The sequence below is a fragment of the Zootermopsis nevadensis genome, unplaced genomic scaffold (genome assembly GCF_977971745.1).
Source record: "Zootermopsis nevadensis isolate Lab colony 2312 unplaced genomic scaffold, Znev_1.0 Znev_ptg000030l, whole genome shotgun sequence".
NCBI lineage: Eukaryota > Metazoa > Arthropoda > Insecta > Blattodea > Termopsidae > Zootermopsis > Zootermopsis nevadensis.
In genome coordinates this window covers 21,556,530-21,575,875 of record NW_028259162.1, presented here as the reverse complement: position 1 = coordinate 21,575,875, position 19,346 = coordinate 21,556,530, and the positions used below count along the sequence as shown (strand labels likewise).

Below are 19,346 nucleotides of genomic sequence, written 5' to 3'. Positions count from 1 at the left end.
TGACAACCTGATATATCACCAGTAACTGCGACCTTATCACAGTGTATGGAATTGCAAGAACCCCATGGGAGAACCACTAGTTTTACACCTCAAAGTTTGTTACCCTGAGTACGGTCCCAGTTACCTTCCCATCTGACCAAAAATAAACCAAAGGAGGGCAGTCTAGAGTCGACCCTGAGAACACCAGAAACAAGGGAGCTGACTTGTCGCCACTGATACCTAAATGGCCTGATTTCCAAGCTTGGATTATTCTGAAATCAATTTACAAAGCGCATGGTAGGTCTGCACACAACAGAAACTGCCCCCAGGCGGAATGTTACACACAGCCACAAGCATGTTAGACAGTGTACGTAGCTCTCCAGTAAAAATTCAAGACATTCAATCAAAATTTAAAAGCCTAGGTTAACATTTAAAAAGTCCCAGGTTCAATCCTCACCACTATCAGCAATAACACAGAAAAAGTCGAAAAAGTGTCAGCATCATGACAACCAATTACCTGAAGGCAGAAGTAGAGCCAACTCCCAAAATGTTGCGTATATCAAATATACCTCAGACAATAAACAATGTACAACATAGCGTTCCTGTAACGAGTCCGATTATCTTCTGAAATCATGTTTTAATATGTCCGGCAACTTGGCTTATTCGCTACTACAGTTCTGAGTCAGCCACGTCCCACTGACACAGTAGCTACCCATTATTATTAATGGTCACACCGAATGGAAAGTATCCAATTATTCCGTACTTGAAAGCTCATCTGGTATGTCTTAATGCCAGTGTTAGGATGTACAATGGCTGTTGAAATAATCAAAGAGATTAGTGTATAAAGGTATTCAAATAAATGTAACTTTTCCTCCTTCTCATCATAATCGCTACGTAAGTTTCAGACAATGCTTTTCTGGTTACAGTAGGGCCCCGCTTTTCGGCGCTCCGCTTTATGGCGATCCGCTAATACGGCGCTCAACAGCTGAGTCAGAGAAGTGCGTCCGGCGCCATTTTCTCGTCGCTGATTCAGTCTGTTTACAGCTTTTGTGCGCTCTGCGTCTCTCTGTATTTCTGGCAATTTTTTAGTTATTACAAACTGTATATTTATATAATATTTTTGTGTTACTACAGTGTAATTACAATGGCGTCTAAGGGTAGTAGCGATAAAAAGAGGAGTCGTTAGCCTCTTACTTTAAATGCCAAGTTAGAGATGATTAAACTTCGTGAACAAGGCATGTCTATGGCTTCCGAACCCGTCACCAAAACGAATAAGATTCGTTGAAGAGTCACATGATGAAGATGCGCCATCTCCTTCATCCTTCCTACTATAAGCATATCAATTTTCAAATTTATATTCACCAATCACTATAAGCTGAGGACAATGTGTGTATTACTGATATTCATTTAACTTTCATATAATTTTCTTAGGCCTAGCGCTATTGTGCACTTACTATATGATAGTGTAACATCTTATTAGGCTTTGATATGCATTTGCAAGTGAAATAAGGCAAAGATCCGCTTTTCGGCGATTTTCGCTTTAGGGCGGGGGTCTGGTCCCTAACCCGCCGTATAAGCGGTGCCCTACTGTATTCTTCTTACTCTTCACTATATCCCCACACATTACCTGCATGATGTCACACAGTTATAAGTCATCATAGATACATTCATTACAGACAAGAATTACAAGACATTTCACACTTAGTTTCCCAATATAAAGTTTTACCTTCATTATCATTTCTTTATCCAGGCCTGGTAGTTGCAGCATGTGTTCTAATACTAAATTATTAAGGACTGGAGGCACTTCTGCACTTTCAGCATCTGTTAACATTCTATGAACTCCATAATCCACTTCACCCTGCAACAAAAACCGAAGACTCCCGATGTACAACCAAAAAAAATGTTTCAGAGGTCCTTGCTGCCTCCATCATCACACTGTTGATGAACACAGCAAGGACCTCTGAAAATTTGGTAAACTTCTACCAGACCATATAGCACTACAACCCAGAATACACCCAACCTCATTCAAGATCTCATCAGCTCTGAGATAGCGACAACTGAATGTGAGCCAGAAAGGATATTAAACAGATGCTAGAATAAATATTTCACTCGTATGTTTGTACTGTCCACCGGCCAGCAGAAAATCCCTGCAGGGGGAAGGCGGTTCTGGTGCGGTGCGGGGGGAATGTTTACTATCAGGTGGACTGGAGGGCTGCTATTGGTGGGAAGGGTGTCACACCAGAGAGTTACACTACTACACAAAGATTGAAAACATCAAGCAGTTAAAAGTAGCGTGTAGTGGGTGCACCTCTAATGTGTTCTGTGGGTGTTGTGATAATATTCTAGATTAAATCGCTGTGCCACTGTGAGGTAATCTTAAAGCTGTACCCATTACAACACATGAAAGTCTGTTGTCTATTGTTCGTTCAGTGGTTGTGGAATGAATGCTTTTAGGATGACTAGTAGCAACTCGTCACTCACAACAAAATCTTGCGCGTGTATCAAATTCCTAGCAGGGATTTTCTCCTGGTCGGTGGACAGTAGTTTGTCACATAATGCACTTGCAGTTTGCCATTGGAGAGAGGATGAGGCAGTGAAGGAGTTCAGAGACGATAGATCAGACCATTAATGTAAGTTCTGAACACAGAAACAGAACTGCATATTCTAGTTACACTAGTGGGAAAAAGTGGAAAATTATATTTGCTTAACACAATATCTTTCTTTTCTTATCATAGTGGGACACAATTTGAAGAATAAAATATAAATCAAGCAGAAGATAATTTTGGAGACTGTCCCTGCTTAAGCAGTCTCACCTGACACCAAAAGTGGGTTGAAGAAACTGCGACTGATTGACAACTACTACTACAACTACTATTTACAGTTTATGCCCATGCCTTGACTTTGTCGACGTCTTGTTGCATGTGTTGCTGTCATAGCTGTTCTATCATGACCAATATGTATGCCAAGGCTGTCCCTCACGTCAAGGTGTTTTGAATTCTCAAATAAACTCTTTTACAATAGAGGGAGTGGAATAAAATTTATTTGCTATGACACAGACGAAACCTCCGATTGAAAAGAAATTTACTGCTGGCTCCTGACACCATCTCAAGCAGACTGAGTCACTAATATTTTCATATAGCTTACTCATTCATGCGATGTGTCTGCTTAAGGGGTTTATTCCAGGTATGGAACTGTATGCCTTATATCATTTTTACTTTTCTGATTTCCTGTCGTTGATATAAGTTTTATATTCAGAACCCAGTGACAAATATAGATTGTATTCATTCAGCTCGGAAACGTGGATGTGATCAATGAACAAATAAACACAGCAATTCAAAGTGAAGTACAGTTAACTCCAAGATTTTTTGCCACTCTGAATCTGCAGTGTGAGGTTAAATTAGAGAATAAGAAATTAAAACATGTGAAAATAATCTAAATAACTGAAAATAAATGTAAACTTAGTGTGTTTTTAAATAATGATTATTATGAAACTTCATATACAGGTAAATGCATTCATAATCAATAACAGAATTTTTATTTTGAGTTTCCAGCTTAAAAAATGCAATAAATACTTTATAACATCCAGCACTTTAAATCCATTTAAATGCCAATTAAGTCCATATGTGCACACATAACTCAGGAATTTATATGTCACACAAAAAAAGGTTAATACTGCAGTATGATGAAGATTAGTCAATTCTGAAACTCTAAGCTGGCTATGGAGATACTGACACTGGTTCTAATCAGTGATAACATGCAAAAACTAACACCATCAAAACAATTTTTCTGATAAGAACTCAGATTTTCAAGGTGAAATGTAAGCAATATGCATGTTATATTGTATCATGGGTGGAAAATGTGTTTTCAAAACCGTAACTGGTGGAAAATCTAAAACTAGTTGCAGAGTTAACATAATTTTTATACATATTCTCCTAGGACTAAAATAAAAAAATCCATGCTTCATTGTAAGTGCAAAGTAAAGCAATTAAATTCATACCTGCAACATCCAACGATGGTGTAATATTTGCTTAATACCTAGTCTTCGCTCTGGGTCCACAACCAACATGTGCCTTATAAGATGTTCACAGTCTGCAACATAATATATCTCCTGTTTGGTACAAAACTGGTAAAATTTATTTCTAATATGGGTAACTTACTTAATCCATTCAAAAAATAAATACTGACAAACCTTTGTTACCTAAATTTGTTAAACTGTTTGCAGAATACCGCAATGAAGATAGCTTTTCTCTCTTTTGGAATCTCCTTATGACAATCTAAGAGAATTGTTTTGAAGTAATGCAGAAGATGGATTTAAAAGTCAATACCCCATGAGTCTAACAATAAACTGAAGTAGAACTATGAAACTATTTTCTTCCCACAAAAGCAATGCATAACTCAAAACAGATAAAATTCAGTGAGACTTCTGTAGCTTCTCACTTCCTCACAATTACTAATTTAGGAGAAAAGCCATATCTCCTGTGATAAAAAAGTAATTAACAGAAAAAACATCCTCATGTGAATGCTCAAGAAACCTCTGAATAAATAATATAAAACAGAAGTCAATAGAAAATGTATACACTGTCCAGTAAAATTAATTTTGTAAGTCATATCAGAGAAAGGCAACCTCTCACTGTACTTGATACTAAGAAGTTGTCTCTCCCAAGAATGACAAACTGTGAATGGAGGATTCCGCACATATGGACTCAAGACAGTCAACACACTAGAGTAACTCTGTATGATCTGAAGCTTTCACAACAATTCTTCTCTGGCTACCGGCCGTGTAAGGTGGCTCAATGAAGAAAATACCAACGTTTTGAGAACCATCTTTGTCCTCAAACTCAGGGTACTGTGTAATAAGAGATCCTGTCTGTGCTCTGTGTCTACGTGACCCAGTTCCGTGTTACCGGCTGCACGTTAGCCAATAACACGGAATTTGATCAAGTAAACACGGAATTTGATCAAGTAGACACAGAGCACGGGCTGGATCTACAACTACAGTACACTGATGATGAGGACAAAGATGGTTCTCAAAACACTGGCGTTTTCTTCATTAAGCTACCTTACACAGCTGGTAGCCCGAGAAGAATTTATTAAAGAGTAACTCTTGATTACCACAAGTCTGCCATTGGAATGACGAGGTTCTTGGTGTAAGGATTCTGCGCCAGTGATGAATGATTCACTGCCACACTAGAGTTAACAGGAGGTCTAATTTTCAGCCAAAACATATTAGCTCAAATAGTAACATTTCTGGTATTCAGGAGGTACCTAGTTTTAGCCTTGAAAGAATTGATTGATTATTATCCTCAATCCTTCCATACAAACACCGTAAGAGTACCTTCAAATATGCTGTGACCATTTCCTAAACAATACGTTCCAGTTCCCTGAACATAATCACCTTCTCAAGTAATTTTCCCAGCTTATCCAGCACAACTGACTGTAATTTTTTCTAAAAATGACCAAAAACTATCCTTCAATCTGTTTCTTTAAACATAATATTTCAATATAGATGTTATAGATGGACAAGTACCAGCCAGCATCTAGTTAGCTTCGTACTGACCAAACAACTGAGCTATCTTTAGCTCATCTTATTCTTCAGCACAACCCCAGAAAACAGTACACAAATCTGAAGTCTGTAATTCATAAACTGGTGACATGTCTACTCACCTGCGGACATGAAGAAGGGTATACGAAATTTTCCTGAGATCACTCTTGTGCGCAATGAATGTAATGTTGTACCATCAAATGGAAGAGCTCCACAAACTAATACATACAGAACCACACCCATACTCTGAAACAAGCAATTGTTTCACTTAACACCAGCAATGCCGAACTGACACCAGTTTCAGTCCACTTATATTTCTAGCAGTTCAAAAGCTACAGAAATGTCAGAAGAGCTTTGCATTTGAAAATGTGTGACTCATTAAACTTAGGACCACCTTATCTATTAAAGTATTCACCCAAAATATCTCAATATTTGGTACATTTTATCTCCTGGTTAAATCCAACAACTTTTAAGGATTCAACAAAATTTCTGAAGTTTTAGTAAATGTTATCCCATCATTTTTCATTAATATGAGTTCAAGACTGACAAGTATAAACGATTTCTTTTCAGCTGATTCTTGCTTAAAATATGTTTGGAAGAAAACTACACAACAGTTTATTCTGATGAATTTAATTTTCATGCAGTAGAAAAATATATAAGCACACATGTGCATGTGTGTATGTGTTCTGTACTTGTAAAAGTCCTCCCTCCAGCCCTTCCTACTGTCATTAGTAAGTTAAACAAAGATGTATGAAATTAAAAATGGTTATGGACAAGACACCCTGCTAAAAACTACAGGCAAACACAATATTAGGCTCTGGGTACAGATGAAATAGAAGGAATCTTTCCTGAAACTAAACTTAAAAGTCTTCAAGCATTCCACCTGACATAGAAATAGTAGTATTATAAATTGCATATAAGAGACCCTTTTGTCATTATTCATTTACCTACCCCTTCACAAAATCATAATTCTTAAAATTAATTCTTTTTTGCATTAGATCAAATCCGAAAGTTGAATATAATAAATCTAACTGCAAACAAGAGATTAGAACAAAAGACGTCTGCCACTGAGGACTGCACAAAGGTTCACATTGTCATTCTTCTTCATCTGGCATAGGTCTAGAGCACTCGGGGAGGGGGATAAATAGAACATACCCAAATGTCTGTCTTCGGACCATCATACTCTCTGCCCTCAAAGAGCTCCGGAGCTGCATATGGTGGGCTCCCACACCACGTTGACAGCATCTGTCCAGGTTGGTAGTGGTTGCTGAACCCAAAATCTGTAATGATATTCAGTAACTTAAAATTCTTCCACAAGTAACAAACATTAGCGTCATTCAACAGGCAAATATATATACAATATCAGGATGTGATATATGTTGCCGCCATAATTGAGCCTGGTGTGGTAGTCTTGAAACCAGAACAGATGCCAACAATCCCAATAACACATATACCTCAAGCCGACATACGCATCGTCCAGTAACTCTGGTTTCCGAGACCACCTTAAATATTTTGATTTGAAAATGCCCTCTTCAAATTTTATGAATTGTCCAACATGACAGATAGTGAACTACACTTATTCTGCTTCTTCCTCCTTCCCCTCCTTTTAAGACATTTCAAATTTATGCGGACTGCCGCTACATTTCTCATAATTCTTTCTTAAAAGCTGTTTTAATATTCCAAAATGCCATATCACACATAGTCTGGCTGAACATAAGTACTCTGCTTTATTCTCAAGGTTCTTAGAAGGGTGGTTAAGAAGACGAAGCACTTTAGCAGGGGAAAATTGATGGAGTATCCAAAAAGAGTACTCCTGGTGCACATCCCTGTGGAATCCCAAGCCACAAACTGGAGCATCTCCAATGCAACCCCAGGAGCAACTAACATAACCTGAACACACCTAACCTAACCTAACCCAACCTTATCTAACCTTCATCCACCCAATCACCTTAATTTTTCACATAACCCACACCAGCATTACCCAACACAACCAAATAAAAAACCTAACCAAACCTACCATTACCCAGCCTAACATAATACAACATTAGAACACTCTCTTTATTGTGTATCCACCATTGTAAGACAGGCCATGACACAAAATGGCTTAAACAGGCCTAGGAATGATTCAAGTTATAATTCCATAATGAAAAAATGTTCCTGTAATTAAACGTGAAAAATATTAACCCTGCAACTAAATTCTTTCAAAGAATATTCAGTTCAAAGACAGATCCACAAATACAAAGATAAAAACAATTCATTCTTATATTCACCTGCCAACTTTATGTCCATCTTGGAGTCAAGTAGCAGATTCTCAGCCTTGAGATCTCTGTGGACCACATTTCGTTTATGACAATAATTCACAGCTGCCACAATCTGGTGGAATATTCGGCGGGCTTCCACCTCACTCATTCGTCCATTTTCTACTAGGTGATCTGCAACATAAAACTTACTCATGTTAGATAATGGCACAGACGTAAACTCCAATTACAGATAACATGACCTCTATTTGGAAAGAAAGAAAAAAAGCATAGAAAACATAAAAAACATGAAAGGAGAAGAAAATAAATACAGCACAAACTGGAGATAAAACAGACACAATGTTACATTTTTGCCATATAAACACACATATGACATATATTGATATCAGACAGGATTCATATATCTTTAAAGGAATGCTATGCTGGACATTATACATTATCTGAAGTATATCTGGGGCCCACCCACCTAGTACCGAGGTCAAGAATGAGTAGGAGCTATACCTCCACTCCCCCCAAGTGCCTACATGGCACATAGTGGGACAGCTATACTTTTTACCTTTATATCTGAAAAACACGATGTTTTGAGAGCTGACTCTGATCCTGTCTTCAAGTGACTGGCTGTCATGACACTTACTACTATTATCATTATTATTACTGCCAATGCTGCTGCTGCTGCTACTACTACTACTACTACTGACACCACCACCACCACCACCAACCACCTCTTGTCACGGTACTAAATCAGGAAATTTATATTATTAGGATGATAACACATAGTTAGTCTGTGCTGTGTGGAAGACGTGAGAAAGGAGAAAGTGTATATAAACTTATATTGAAAGTAATTAACATCTAATACATAGATAGCTAACTCTAACGGACTTAGATCTGGACAGTGTAACGGCAAACAGCATGGAATAGCGTAAGAATGTAAAAGAGAATAAAATAAATACTGTAGTAGTCATTAAAAAAAAAAACTAAAAGGCACACAAAATACTGGAAATTTTACAATGATTTGTACTGAAAGAAAATTAAAGGTAACTTGCAGAAAAGCATGTATAAATTACACAAATTGAGCAATATTTACAATTTGAAAATCTCTGCTACAAAAATAACCTGCTCACAACAAGCTCACTCTCTAAAGAATCGATACTGAAATCGGACTACCCACCATATTTGCCAACTTTGGCCTCGTGTTCAGTACTGGCTATTCCAAAAACTAAAGTCCACTTTGAAGAACCACAGATTTTCAGACACTACTGACATTCAGGGGCATGCGACAATCATCCAGATTAGGAGTTCCAGAAATGTTTTGATTAGTGCTAACACTGACTCAATAAGTGCACTGGTGCGCACGGAGATTACTTCAAAGGTGACAGCAACCATTAGATTGTAAGTAACTGAATATAGCTTTTATAGAAGCATTCCAGGAACTTATCTGCCATGCCTTGTACAGAAAACAAATGTATTTTGTTTTTATTAATTCTTTAAAATTTAAACGTGGAGTTAACTGTAACTGCTAAGTAATCCTCATGCAAGAAACATTTATGGATTATGGTTCTTGTTTACCCAGCAGTGAAGTCTTGTAAATGGTTACTAACTTTTCAAAAGAAGCTACTGCCTCCGTCCTCAGGGCAACTTAGACCCTGAAGATTAAGGCAGTGTGCTACTCCAAAGCCTGGGTAACACTGTAACAGACTACATGGTGTCATAATCCAAATTGTCACCACTGTAAAAGATTTTCATCTCTATACCTAGCAGGCAACAGCACATGACAAATGAAGGGAACGAACATAATCAGCATTAGACCTTCATACATTATTTATGCTCAATCCAACTGCTCATGTATGTCAACAGCTGCAGTGATACAAAATGGTAGCAAAGTACTGTTGAGAGGTTTCTGTTGGCTAGAATGGAAATATACAACTTACCCAATGTGTAATACATACTAAGAGAATGCCCTCAAATTATTAAATCCATATTTCAAATAAAAACAGAGTACCAAATGATGACTCCCTTAGAGCAGAAGCAGTGATCATGACACATGCAGTCTGCTTGAAGAACGGCCAGATGACGTGGAAATCATCCTAAGTGAGCATCGTCTTACCCATAACAAAAAAATTCACAGTCTCACAGACCCATATTCTACTTTTATTTTTAAAAAACACAAATAATCTGAGATCTGAGGTTCTCACAGCAGTGAAGATGTCAATGGTAGTTTTCTGTGTTGTAAAACCATGCAGTCTTGCAGGTGGTTACCAACATTTCAGAGGAAGGCGGAGGAAAATACATTTCTCTGAAATGCTTGTGATCACCTAGAATACCAAACAGTACCACAACCCAGGTCACTCCCATCGACAAGCAGAGAGACTTCAGGTAAGCAGTAAACAACTCACACAAACTCTGACAACGGCACTAACTTCATTTAGCGTCTGTTTAACATTACGTCTGGGTCTCACAGATCCAAAGTGACAAACAAAGACATAAGAAGCATACAAGCAATTGCAACAAAATAGGATTTGAGGTTCTCACGGCTGTGAGTATGAAGATGACTGTCTCCTTGGTTGTATGTAGTCTGGTAAAAGTTAACCAACATTTCAGAGGTCTTTACTCACCACTCTGATGACAGAGGCAGCAAGGACCTCTGAAATATTGATTCACTTCTACCAGACTACATGGCCCTACAACCCAGAAGATAGGCATCTTCTAATTGCAATAAATGTTTTCAACAAACGAGAATTCCTGACATACTGTATCTTATGAATTGGTACACAGTATTTCTAAACAGGGTGCTTCCATCTAAAATATTCAAAGCACTGATAAGAATAAAAAGAGTATTTATAAAACAATAATGAAAAATCCTCTTGAATATTGTAAGTAATTAAATATGCATCTCACAGACTCAATGTAACTAATAAGCACAACTATCACTGAATAGGCCATTGGAAAATCATTTAAAAGTGGGAGATCACTGTGTTCTTCAGGATCCATTTTAAGCTAGTTGCACCATATTTATTTCCAAGTTGTTCACTTATCAACATTTAAAACTAAAACTTACCAAAAATCTCACCTCCACTTGCATACTCTGTTACTAGATATATCATCTTTTCAGTTTCCATTACCTGGGCAAAGAGGAAAAGAATATTAAACAGTAACTCAGAAAAACAAAATTGTTCAAATCACAGTCTTCTGGGTTGTGACACCGCGTAGTCTCGTAGGTGGTTACCATGTTCCTCCAAAACTTTGGTAATGACCTACAAGGTTATACGGTGTCAGAAACCCAGAAGACAATGACTGAACACTTTCACTGCCATGAAAACCTCAACTGATGATTAAAGATAAATCAATATGTATATAAGGCAACCACAATAAGAAACTCCATTTTGTGGCACCATCCAATGCCTGTTTTGAAGTAAATCCCTCAACCAAGAATTGAGGTTGGGATAAACAGTCCTATTGTTCACTGCTGTTTGCTCCATGGATAATGACAGATGAATGAGGAACATCAGCAAAATGATGGCCAACAGAGGGACACTTCAGAATTTCAAAGGATACACTGCAGAATCACTTTTATCATGAACTGTCTGGTCTTCATGTTATAAACTGGGCATCTAATGATACAAGCTACTTCATCCACCAACACATGCAGTCCAGACTAACCATAATCAAAAGGGCAGTAATTTTCTTTTAAAAAGATCTAATACTGCATATCAGATACCAATAGTTGAAGTTTTGAAGCTGGATATAAATGTGCTCACAGATGAATCTCTCCTTGACATTGGCTACGCTACTTGATAAAATATCAAAGTCTCTCCTTCTTAAATCTCACAGATACAGACTGCTCCATCTCCACTGACCTATCCATCCTTTCACTAGTCACAACATGGCTTTACCTAATTCTTTTACCCGATACAGTGGGAAATAATTCTTACCGAGTTTAATTCCTAAAATCTTTTAACTTAAAAAAAGTTATATACTATATTTACATATAGTTAGCAATTAAATACAAACTCTTTGCTTTAAAGACTTTAAACTAACTCCATGGAGTACAGCCCTTATCTTGAAGCTCCATTAGTCAAGAAATTCTCTGCCTTTTATAAAGCCTGAAGGTTCATTACCATGTTCACAAGAAACTTTTCGCACATTAAAAGTAAGAAACAAATGTTAAAACAGAGAGAAAGGAGACATTCCTACTGAAGCTACCCGAGTCCAACATTACCTGAAAAAAATTTACTGATGGTGACAGAAATATCGTAAACACGCATGACATCCGAGTTGAGAATACGGTTATATGACAAAATTCCTTCTTGCATGAAGACTATATTATCTGAGATCTTCCTTTCCACTGATACAAACAATGATATTTATAAGGTTAAGAAGTGTTAAAAAAAAGTCAAAGGTCTTGCATTCACTTAAACCTTAACAGTAAATAGCATAGATAAACGTTTCAAATGAAACTGAACACACAATTGACTATTCACACTGCAGAGACACAATGCAACGGTTTGTTGGAGAGTACCGTCACAGTATCCCAAAAACATTAAACAAAAATAAAATTTAGGGGAAATATGGAGAATAAAACACAGTTCTGAAGAAAATCTGCAGCCAAATAAGTTCAAACATCCAAGTCTTGGCTCTGTGGCTTTACAGCCCTTGACGGGCCTTGGCCTCCTCCCACATGGGAGGTTACTTGAACTATTTAGACATTTGGTAGGACTCCTTGGACGAGTGATCAGCCCGTTGCAAGGCCTCTACTTTTACGGGACATCACAACACAGAAACACACGGGCAAACAAACATGCCTTCAGTGGGATTCAAACCCACGGTCCCAGTGTCCAAGTGAACAAGGCTCACTAACTCCAAGAAAAATTTAAAAACTTGCCATAAAATATGAGCATATGATCTATCAATTTGAGATTTCTGTTTTACCCTTAAAACAAAAAATCAAAAAACACACAAAAGCAGACTTTAGAACATGTGACTAACAAGGGCATCGCCCTACTTCTACCCACAAACGATGCCAGCCAGCAATCCGCTGAAGTACTCAATTACAGAAATTAAACAACAAGAAAATATGAAGCTGCCTATGGACACCTTTCACTGCGTGCATGACATGTCTACAAAGATGTCTGCCTTAGCGCGTTTCACGAACTTCGTTACCTTGTCACAACTCTCGGCGAAGATCTACAGCTATCAATAAGGGATGACACCATCGGACTTGTATATAAACTGTTCTAGCAGAGGCTTCTTTTAGATTATTGGGACAAAGATTTTTCATTTACAAAATAAGCCTACTTTCTTTGTTATGTAAAAAAAATAGTATAGACTTATGGCACATTGTGTGTGTGTGTGTGCCCCTATCAGCTTCTAAAACATTTAATTTTCAGAGGATTTAATATCAATACAATGTCACTATAGACTGCTGAAAGCATGTAGTTTTCAACTTCCAGCTATCAGTAATAACAAAATGGCAGACACAGGAACTTGTGACATGGTAATGACTTCAGAACTACTCAACACATAGTCCTCAAATGATATATTGTAACAGATGTTGCAAAAATTTGCTAATTTCATTGATATTACTTCTTGTTCAATGAAAACAACCTGACAGCCATGATAAATTCTTGTTAAATTCTATATTTTACAGTGACAACTAAAGAACCAACTGAGACAGAAGCATGGAATTTTGATTGAAGATAGATCAGAAACATAACTGTTAATTAAATATGAAATATTATTCAAAGCTCTACAATTTTTTTTAAAGTTAAATCTGGACAAATATACCATTGACAGATGTTGATACTGACCTTATGAGCATTAACACCATGTGGATTTACAGGCAGATACCAATGTTTTGGAGGTGCATACTACTTCCATCTACAGGGTTAAATATGGAGGGAGTATGCTCCCCCATTTGCACTAACCAGTGGCAGCCATGAGAATCTCAAATCTCACATAATGTAGACAGAATTTGTACTTAAGTAATACATTCTTCCAAAATATAAAATACTGCTACTACTACTACATAGTGCTATAGCCAACTATGAGCCTTGGACTGTCTGTAGAATTTTATACCAGCTTTTCAAACCTTTCAACAGTTGGTAGAACTCCGTGGGTGGAGGGTCAGCCTGCCATAAGGCCTCTACGAACAAAGGACAGCGCAACACAGAAAGATGAGGACCACTAAGGCTCGAGTGAGATTTGAACCCACAATCCCCATGTTTGTTTGAGTGGCCTAGACCAATGCATTTAACTGCAACTGCAGTAACATGAATATTAATAACAACAACAATAACCATAACAATCTGCAATATATTTACAATTACAAGCAATAAAAGAAATCTGTGCACGACACCAGATTGCTAACCCATGAGTTGAGCAGTTTATTACGCTTGGCTTGTAAACTATAACTACTATATATATTTACAGGACTGAAACCTGAGCACTAGAAAATTAGGCTTTATCAATTGTTCCTAAAACTCTTGTACTAAAACATGGCTTTGACCACCATCTGAAGTGATGGAAACTGAAAAGTTTTCCTGTTGTCGAAGTAATAGCAGTAGTACTGGCAGTAACAGTGGTGGTCATGGTAGTGGCGTTAATAGTGGAAATGGTGGTGGCGACTGTGGGAACAATACTCGCACACATCTTTTATGCTGTCTTAAAATTTCCCTCCAGGGAACGACATAAATGTTTCTATTCCCAAACCAGCAATGTTAACTTCAATCACAAATTTGAATTATGATGCAATACAATTTAATCAATACAGAAAAAGAGTATGTGACTGAAGCAATTAACAATTAACTACCTCCTGACAATGACTGTGTGTATTTATGACATCATTTCAACAAAATTCATCTAGCAAGTACCTGACAACACATTTGTTTACCTGTTCTAATGATCGAGATTAAAGAAAATATCTTTCTAATTTAGATTTTATACAAATATAAAAAATTATGAATCAAAAATAAATATGCTTAATTGGAGTCAGTCGATTCTTACCTGATACAGTCTTATGATGTGCGGATGACGGAGTTTTGTCATTATTTGAATTTCTCGGAATATTTTTTTTAAATTTTCTTCATCTAGTTTCGTTTTATCTATAATCTTTACTGCAACCTGAAAACAAGAGTGAAAAATTAAGAATGAAATAATACATTAACATTCGGACCTCATCTCAAAACATTCCAGTTAATAAAAAGCTTCTACATAAAGAAAGTTTCTCATTTAAGGTAGTCCTTCCATATGCTTACCTAGTCTACATTTGCAATCATCCTATCATTTCCAATTGTGTTATGTACTTCATACATCAATGCCAACTGGCAACACACACAAAACTTCATAACATTTAATTACTTATAATTATAATAATACACAAGCTAAATGTCCATAAACATCCAACCTACCTTAGGTTTCTGTATGTTTCTATTAACAACTTTTGTACTACTTGGAGGCCAAGTTTTACGAAACTAGGCACAAAGTCGAGTACACATCTAGATAACTCACAACAACATTATATTTTTAAAAATATAATTAACATTACCATCATCAGCATCAACAATATGGTGGAAGAGTGAACTTTGGGGTCAGGAGCAACATCGGTACCATTTTCCAAATTATATATTTTATGCAGAGACTGTTTATCTTCAAGAAAGTAGACAAATAAAACTTTAAATGTTGTGGTAATATTCTAGGTCGATGCAGCAGTGTTCTGAAACCTTTTCTCACCCGCACTACACCCTACTTCATTAAAGACACGCCACAAAATGTCTCACGAATAGGGGGTACAAAATTTTACGCTACATGGCCATGAATATGTACATATCTTCTTCTTTATTACGCTATCTCCTTTACAGGAGGTTGGCGACATATTATGAACAGGATCCTTCAATCCTTTTCTCGGACTGGGACCTGTTCATATACGTTCTTGGCAGATGATCCAGAAGTGGTTTGCCATTGCCTTCTTCTGTGTGTGAATGGAGTAATTGTTGGGAAGCCCCCGGAGGAAAACTCCGTGTTGCCTAGACCACGGCCTTGCCCAACACAAGTTATAAATTCGGGCACCGCCGGGAATCGAACCCGAGACCCCAGGATTACAAGGCCAGCGTTCTAACCGCTAGACCACCTCATCTTATTATTATTTAGTGTTCTGACTGACGACAGGTCCATATGAACAGGATCCTTCCATCCTTTTCTCGGACTGGGACCTGTTCATATACGTTCTTGGCAGATGATCCAGAAGTGGTTTGCCATTGCCTTCTTCTGTGTGTGAATGGAATAATTGTTGGGATGCCACGGAGGAAAACTCCGTGTTGCCTAGACCACGGCCTTGCCCAACACAAGTTATAAATTCGGGCACCGCCGGGAATCTAACCCGAGACCCCAGGATTACAAGGCCAGCGTTCTAACCGCTAGACCACCGTGGTGGCTGTACATATCTACACACAAGTATTTGCCCTGCAAACAAAACAGGCATGTGAAAACAACTTTAAAGATCTTGGATAAAACTACCGATGATGAACTAGTGTGTATATAGCAAATTCTAATTACCATACAAAAGCTAAGATATTTTTTTCCTAACCATAACATGCAAATATGCAATTTCTTACAAAAACTCGTGGCATACCTGAAACCTTGCAGCAACACATTAGTGTGCCACAGTAGAACACTGCATTATGCAGCAATTTAGCTGTGAGTCAATGCTTCAGAGGTAGACAGTGGCTCCATCTTCAACCCAGAAGATCACCAACTACATTCACATCATCATGAAAACCTCAAATCCTACACAATAATTTCAACATTTGTCTTGCTATTTGTTTGTAATTCCTTAATTATTTGGATTATCGCTATAGTAACCACTGTCGCAACAGAGAAAATGTCATTTTCCACTTCATCTTGTGTTTGTGTCAAAAAGTCACTGAGAGTTTGCAATGATGTTGGACGACTGTATCTACACGCTGGGTAAAACATCCAATTTTTGTGATATTTTGATTTTTGTGGCCACACACCTTGAAATTCCAAGTTCACACAAGATGTAAGAAAGTGTAAAAGTCTGAATAATGCACATTTAGACATTTTTGTATTCGTGTGGAGTCATAACCGAATTTCCACGTCGTGTACTTCCGGAACCAACTAATCTTGAAATTAGTTTCACTGAATCGCTTAGACAAATAAATAAATGAAATGCTAAACCACAATACTGAAGCAGAGGCAGAATCGATCACAATGTTGTTCATCTGGGTTGTAACGCCGTATAGCCCTGAAGATGGAAACAAGATGTTTATCCGAATCTTTTTTTTTCTGTCTCCCCTACATGGTGTCACAGCCCAGAGCATCATCGTCACCCTCACCGCCCACAGAACCTCAAATCTCACAGAAAGAGAACCTATTCAGGTTCTAGAAAAACTTCTGAAGTCGATGCACCTTAAGTTTACAACAATTTTCTTTATATCGACAAATAATATTACAAGTCTCCGCCTCCCTAACTGCTCAATCAATGACCCGATGGGTAGAACATCCATTCCGAAAATGTTGAGGCCAGGAAGACCTTCAAATTCAACGTCGCTTTCTGTAATTTTCGAATATGATAAGGTTGAGCTGCAAACTCTTGGTGTATTTGGAGCTAACAGCCTTCCTGCCTCAGAATTTCGCGTGGTGGTATTACTGGTGGTTCGGGTGGAGTTGCCTCCTACGAAAAGTCATTCATACCAAATGCTCGTTGCAAGGACCTTTTTAATAGCGAGCAGGCCGAGGTAACTCGATCAGTGGTGGGAGAGGCACGCACCTCTGGACAGCAAAGGACACTGAACTGCCCAACAAATAACATTTTCACTGAGGTTAATTATCGTTCGTAGGTCACTGAACGACGCTGTATCAACTGCAGAGATCCTCTAGTGACGGATGAAACGAAATCACGACGTGAAACAGGCAATGGTGGAACGTACAGACACGAAGCCAGTAGGTACCCTGTCGAAAGCTGAAGCAGGCAGGTAGCCTGCCTTCTTAAAGGCTTGAGATAGACTGTTATCGCTCAGATAAAGGTACTTCAAATGTATTTGCTGAATGAATCTCTTGTTAATTAACAACTTCAACTACGCTGGTTATGCAGTGCAAAGGTCGAATGGTGCGACGATTTGGAGGAGTCGCTCACCGACCATCCCGAGGTGTCATCTCCGTATTCGCACAGCGGAAGTGGGGAAAACCACGGAAAAATTCGTCAGGGTGCTTGATGTCCGGGCTGACAGTTTGGATCAGCGCAAATTTGGACGAGCCCGCAAAACAGCGCCAACTAACTTCTAAACAGGTTTCAGAAATTAATTTATATAACATTTTAACAAGTGTCTGTAAATAAATAGTATTAAAAATATATTAAAATTGGCCGTCAATCACAATATAAGATAATTAAAAGATTAAAACATCATTTTACGTTCCGTATCGAGTACTCGATTTACATGTGGAACATACTATTTAAATAAATCACAATATGACGCACCTACAATATCTTACGTCTGTAAATAAACATATGGATAGCCTTACACATAAATTTCAGTTAATAATAAATGAAAATATTGCAGACAAGTTTCAGTAAATTTATGAATAACACACCACAGCGTCTCTCTATTCTGAAGTGGGAAGATATTAACTAATCTTTTAACCTCGAATGCCAATATTTCATGAATGGTCGTAGGAAGAATAAAAACAAATCGAAACACGTGCTTTCTTTTGGTTCAGAGATGCATCGTTAACAGATACGCCTCTGCTCGTTAGTAGAGATTCACACAATGAATAAAAAGTGGATGAAATCTGTGCAATGCAGAGGCTACGAACTTGTGATTCAAATGTTTTGCGTCGTGATTTCTACATCCAGCAGACAATCAGGCGCGGATACTCCACGCAGTAATGAGTAAGCTCGCCAACAAACACGAGGCAGTGAGTGGGTTAGGATCGCAGGCACCAATTACATTTTCATAAAATACAAAACTTTTGCAAGGTACAAAGCTGGCCCCGGTGTTCGTGAAAAGGTTCGCGACACACAAAAATTTAGAGAGATATCTGAGTCTCACTTACAAAATCTTAAGTTTATTTTGACGTAAATACGTCTATAAGGAAGGGTCATTCGGCAAAAAAGTGTAACGAAAATTGTAACAAGTGTACCTAGGGAACGCCGTGTTTACTCGGAATTGTTGTTACCTTGGAAACGTTACATTACATTCAACTACCACAGACCCATCTTAAGCGTAACTAATTCAAGTTAAATAAGCAAAGTCTTAATCAAACTTTACTCAATTGTAAAGCCTGTATAAAGGAAATATTTAGAATAAAGCCAATATATAAACTTCCTTTCCGTATAGACGTATTTATTCCGCCACGGTGGTCTAGACCGCTGGGCTTGTAAGCCTGGGGTCCCGGGTTCAATTCCCGGTGGTGCTCAAATTTATAACTTGTGTTGGGCAAGGCCGTGGTCTAGGCAACACGGAGTTTTCCTCCGTGGCATCCCAACAATTACTCCATTCACACACAGAAGAAGGCAATGGCAAACCACTTCTGGATCATCTGCCAAGAACGTATAT

At 37.9% G+C, this 19,346-nt stretch overlaps 1 protein-coding gene and 1 long non-coding RNA gene across 7 annotated transcripts in view; one reads left to right on the top strand and one right to left on the bottom strand.

Moving 5' to 3' along the window:
* The window catches only part of Sik3 (Salt-inducible kinase 3), a 59,700-nt gene that overhangs the window by 23,708 nt on the left and 16,646 nt on the right, over nt 1–19,346 (bottom strand). For 4 of the 6 annotated variants that reach the window (XM_022077445.2, XM_022077443.2, XM_022077446.2 and 1 more), the window contains 7 exons: nt 14,779–14,895; nt 10,835–10,898; nt 7,792–7,953; nt 6,677–6,801; nt 5,644–5,767; nt 3,977–4,068; nt 1,706–1,837 (listed from right to left, as the gene is read on the bottom strand). In XM_022077445.2, the coding sequence (XP_021933137.1) occupies nt 1,706–1,837; nt 3,977–4,068; nt 5,644–5,767; nt 6,677–6,801; nt 7,792–7,953; nt 10,835–10,898; nt 14,779–14,895 (816 nt within the window). Of the gene's footprint in view, nt 1–1,705; nt 1,838–3,976; nt 4,069–5,643; nt 5,768–6,676; nt 6,802–7,791; nt 7,954–10,834; nt 10,899–14,778; nt 14,896–16,402; nt 16,563–19,346 lie in introns of those variants that run through there. The other 2 variants (XM_022077447.2, XM_022077448.2) reach the window with 2 other exon arrangements.
* Nucleotides 16,665–18,244, top strand: LOC110836348 (uncharacterized). Its single transcript, XR_002545260.2, has 3 exons — nt 16,665–16,737; nt 17,631–17,733; nt 17,885–18,244. It is a non-coding gene; the product is annotated as an uncharacterized LOC110836348 (long non-coding RNA).